This window comes from Schistocerca serialis, chromosome 1 (assembly GCF_023864345.2).
Source record: "Schistocerca serialis cubense isolate TAMUIC-IGC-003099 chromosome 1, iqSchSeri2.2, whole genome shotgun sequence".
Lineage (NCBI taxonomy): Eukaryota > Metazoa > Arthropoda > Insecta > Orthoptera > Acrididae > Schistocerca > Schistocerca serialis.
This window is the reverse complement of record NC_064638.1, coordinates 1,085,230,682-1,085,236,089: the sequence shown is the minus strand read 5'-3', so window position 1 is coordinate 1,085,236,089 and position 5,408 is coordinate 1,085,230,682. Positions and strand designations below refer to the sequence as shown.

Sequence of the window (5,408 nt, the reverse complement as noted above, 5' to 3'; positions counted from 1 at the left end):
GATGGATGGCGCTGTAATAGTCACAAACGTATAAGTACGTATAAGTCCGCCAGTGCGGACGGTATTTGCTTCGTGAGACATTACCCGTGTTAAAATGGACCGTTTACCAACTGCGGAAAAGGTCGATATCGTGTTGATGTACGGCTATTGTGATCAAAATGCCCAACGGGCGTGTGCTATGTATGCTGCTCGGTGTCCTGGACGACATCATCCAAGTGTCCGGACAGTTCGCCGGATAGTTACGTTATTTAAGGAAACAGGAAGTGTTCAGCCACGGGACGATGATAGATTTTTTGCACGCGTTCTATTTAGCGACGAAGCCTCATTAACCAACAGCGGTAACGTAAACCGGCATAATATGCACTTTTGGGCAACGGAAAATCGACGATTGCTGCGACAAGTCGAACATCAGCGACCTTAGGGGGTTAATGTATGATGCGGCATTATGGGAGGAAGGATAATTGGCCCCCATTTTATTTATGGCAATCTAAATGGTGCAATGTATGGTGATTTCCTAGGTAATTTTCTACCGATGTTACTACATGATGTTTCACTGCATTAATAAATGGCAATGTACTTGCAACATTATGGATGTCCGGCACATAGTTGGCGTGCGGTTGAAGCGGTATTTAATAGCATATTTCATGACAAATGGATTGGTCGTCGAAGCACCATATCATGGCTCGCACGTTCCCGGGTTTCTTTCTGTGGGGAAAGTTGAAGACTATTTGCTATCGTGATCCACCGACAACGCGTGACAACATGCGACGCATTGTCAATGCATGTGCGAACTTTACGGAAGGTGAACTACTCGCTGTTGAGAGGAATGTCGTTACACATACTACCAAATGCATTGAGGTTGACGGACATCATTGTCAGCATTTATTGCATTAATATGGTATTTACAAGTAATCACGCTGTAACAGCATGCGCCATCTGTCACAAAGCGAAAGAAGTGATCCAACTAAAACATCCATATTTCTTTACGTACTACAAGAATTTGTAATAAAAAATGGGAGTTCCTATTTGAAAACACGCAGTTGATATCCATTTGACCTATGGCAGCGCGAACTAGCGGGCCAACCATAGCGCCATCTGGTTTCCCCCTTCAAGCTAGACAAGTTTCGTTCTTTGTAGTTTTTTAGTTTGACTCTTATTTCGTGAGATATTTGGCCCGGTCACGATCAATGGACCATCCTGTATGTGACCATTTTGGTTGATCAGGTCCATCCCATGGAACAATGTTTGTTCCCCCGTGATGCTTCTGTGTTCCAAGACGACAGGGCCCTTGTACACATAGCTTGCACCCTCCCCGTTACTGATTTTGTGAACGCGCGGATGAACTATCGCTTCTCTCGTGACCACCAAAGTCACCAGATATCAGTATTACTGAGCTTTAGTGGTCTACTTTGGAGGGAAGGGTTGGTGACTGCGATTCAATTTCGTCATCGTTACCTGTGCTTGCTACTGTTTTGCAGGAAGAATGGTGTAATAGTTCCTTAAATACTTCACAAGATCTGTATTTGTCCGTTCCGAGACGACCGCGACCGGAAGCTGCTTTAGATGCCAGCGGCTCTCTTTAATGTCCAAGTTCTCACGCAGTATACAAAGAATGACATACAGAAATTTTGAAGCACGTTGCAAAGAACATATGAGATGTTGGAAGCATGAAACAAATTATTTCACATTCGTAATTTACTACACAGAATTAGGCATAGTAACGTCCGCAGCTCATGGCATCCGGTTTGCCTACTGTTTACGATTACATGCGGAAGGGGACGTGATTGAAGTTTTTGTTCTCAATTTGTATGCTTCGTTGACAACTGGATGCTTTGTTATACGTCAGATATGAGTTTCCAAAACTAGGAGAATGTCTCGTGCGACAAAACGGAAGCATGTTATCCGTGAAGTCTTGGTAGAAGAGATACGGCCACCAACTGAGGAACAGTCTATTGTACAAGTCCTTGCCGGCAGAGGAAATAACCTGCATCTTGTTGCTCCGGCTTCAGGAGAACCTTTTCTTGCCTCAAAGCCCACAAAATTCCGTTGTAACGTATGGATTAAACGTGGAGATTACCTGCTCGTAGAACCCATACCGGAAGGAGACAAGGTGAAAGCTGAGATTGTCACTATTGTTACAAGAGATCATGAAAAGTTCTATCGTGAGCTTGGAACTTGGCCTCCAGAATTTGATAAAAATGATAGTGGCGCAGAAAATCTCAAGAATGGAAGAGAAGCGGGAGATACAAGTGAAGATGAAGATCTCTTTGTGAACAAGAATACACAGGTTGTGGAAGTGAGTGAACCAGATGAAACTGAAAGTGATGACGATGAAAGTGGGAGTGATTTCGATGATGATGGAGCAAGAGAGAGTGCCAGTGACAGCTGTGAACCTGTTTCTGTTGAGAGCGAAGCCGATGACAGAACAGGAGATAGTGACAGTGATGGATATACAACTGTTTGGCAAAATAAACATGACTTATTAGTTTCTGTTAAAAAAAAAAATGGTCTTGCGGTAGCGTTCCCGCTTCCCGCGCTCGGGGTCTCGAGTTCTGTCAGCGGAGACAGGTATTTTTACTGCCTCGTGATGACTGGGTGTTGCGTGTATTTCATCATCATTGACTCGCAAGTCGCCGAAGGGGCGTCAACAAAAAAGAACTTGTAATACGGCGGCCGAACTTAACCATGCCAACAATGCCATACGATCTGTTCCATAACGTGTTGTGTATGGGGTATTTGCCCATCCCTGCATTGTATATTGTGGTGTGTCCTTTAATGGCAACGCATGTGTTTGATACGTGTCGCCAAGTGGGTGGGTGGAAGTTAGAGCTACCAATAAGAGAAATAAATTTTTCTTGGACGGTATGAAATGAGTATCGACGTTACATGATGTAAACAGGAAGGAAAATTAGGATTTGGTCTCTCGTCGAGCACGAGGTTGTTAGAGATGGACTGCATTCAAACATGAGAATGAAATCCAGGGTGCTCTGTCTAGGGGAATCTTCTCCGGGAGTTGCCTAGAGTTATTTAGGGAAATCACAGAAGACTTAAATGCTGAATCATTGAACTGGCGTCCTCTCGAACGCGAGTCCGTTGTGTTACAACTACGCCAACTTGCTCGAGGTCACATGATATTACACTACTGCCCATTAAAATTGCTACACCAAGAACAAATGCAGATGATAAACGGGTATTCGTTGGACAAATATATTGTACTAGAACTGACACGTGATTACATTTTCACGCACTTTGGGTGCATAGATCCTGAGAAGTCAGTACCCACAACAACCAACTCTAGCCGTAATAATGCCCAGGCATTGAGTCAAACAGAACTTGGATGGCGTGTACAGGTACAGCTGCCCATGCAGCTTCAACACGATACCACAGATCATCAAGAGTAGTGACTGGCGTATTGTGACGAGCCAGTTGATCGGCCACCACTGACCAGACGTTTTCAATTGATGACAGATCTGAAGAATGTGCTGGCCAGGGCAGCAGTCGAACATTTTCTGTATCCAGGCCCGTACAGGACCTGCAACATGCTCTCGTGCATTAACCTGCTGAAATGTAGGGTTTCGCAGGGATCGAATGAAGGGTAGAGCCACGGGTCGTAACAGATCTGAAATGTCGCGTCGACCGAGACGTGTAACCAATGGCACCCCATACCATCACGCCGGGTGATACGCCAGTATGGCGATCACGAATACACGCTTCCAATGTGCGTTCACCGCGATGTCGCCAAACACGGATGCGACCATCATGATGCTGTAAACAGAACTTAGATTCATCCGAAAAAATGACGTTTTGCCATTCGTGCACACAGGTTCGTCATTGAGTACACCATCGCAGGCGCTCCTGTCTGTGACGCAGCGTCAAGGGTAACCGCAGCCATGGTCTCCGAGCTGATAGTCCGTGCTGCTGCAAACGTCGTCGAACTGTTCGTGCAGATGGTTATTGTCTTGAAAACGTCCCCTTCTGTTGACTCAGGGATCGAGACGTGGCTGCACGATCCGTTACAGCCATGCGGATAAGATGCCTGTCATCTCGACTGCTAGTGATACGAGGCCGTTGGGATCCAGCACGGCGTTCCGTATCACCCTCCTGAACCCACCGATTCCATATTCTGCTAACAGTCATTGTATCTCGACCAACGCGAACAGCAATGTCGCTATAAGATAAACCGCAATCGCAATAGGCTACAATCCGACCTTTATCAAAGTTGGAAACGTGATGGTACGCATTTCTCCTCCTTACACGAAGCATCACAAGAACGTTTCACCAGGCAACGCCGGTCAACTGCTGTTTGTGGATGAGAAATCGGTTGGAAACTTTCCTCATGTCAGCACGTTGTAGGTGTCGCCACCGGCGACAACCTTGTGTGAATGCTCTGAAAAGCTAATCAGTTGCATATCACAGCATCTTCTTCCTGTCGGTTAAATTTTGCGTCTGTAGCACGTCATCTTCGTGGTGTAGCAATTTTAATGGCCAGTAGTTTATATAAAACAAATTCTGAAACTGTGGACTGTTCTGAGAGCTACTAATAGTGTATAGCTTACACCCAGTGGCAGCAGATTACAATTTTCGGTCAACTAAGCTCTAAGCACACGAAAAGATATGTTCCTCAGGTTGATTCTCACCACTTAATGTCTTCCATCTCATCTTCAAAGATGGCGTTGCTCTTCACACTATATGGAGGAGAAGTCATTCTTTTCTAAACTCCCCTCATTGCTGTCCCATTTCATTCTCAAAAGGAAGGCAACGGAAAACACCATTGTGATTCTTGAAAACACCATCTTGACTATTTGAAATAACGAGAAGTATTAGATGTTTCCTGCTTTCCATAAAGATAATTGTTTTAGTTTCTGCATTTTACAAACATAAACGTAGGACAAGAGGGAGGAAAATTCTTAACTTTAAGGTACCTTTTCCAGCATTTTTGACGTAGTTTCGTTTGATTAAATGTAACTCTTTCAAGTTTTTTACAGTGTAGCTGTTCTTCGACGGGCTCAAAATGTTTTCTAGCAAAACATTTAATTAGAACTGGACGGGGAGAGACACACAAAAATCTGTAGAATAAAGTGATATATGCCAGCAGTTTATATTGCAAATCAATCCGTTTTCGCATTGTCAAAAGGTCTTAGTGGACAGATTCCTTGTTTTGATGAAATATAATAATTTTACTTTCGTACACCGAATCTGTTCTCCTGTGGTTCTTTCACACAGTTTTTCCAGAAAGGTTCTTCAGTTGATAGTTACAGTTTCTTCTTTTTCTTTTCCCTAGCGCTTATTCCGTCTTGTAAGGGGCCCTCTTTTTCAAGATTTACCAAATTTTATTTTATTATTTAACTCTGCGGCCGGATGCCCATCCTGACGCTACGGTCGTGAAATTACCTTAAGGGAGGGACGTA

General features: G+C 44.2%; 1 protein-coding gene across 1 annotated transcript; it reads left to right on the top strand.

Annotated features, from left to right (window-relative positions):
- Positions 1-1,744: 1,744 nt before the first annotated feature.
- Positions 1,745-4,715, top strand: LOC126455559 (probable RNA-binding protein EIF1AD). Its single transcript, XM_050091316.1, has 2 exons — positions 1,745-2,458; positions 4,626-4,715. Exons 1-2 carry the CDS (start codon positions 1,871-1,873, stop codon positions 4,713-4,715), a joined length of 678 nt encoding a protein of 225 aa, XP_049947273.1. The 5' UTR covers positions 1,745-1,870.
- Positions 4,716-5,408: the final 693 nt, after the last annotated feature.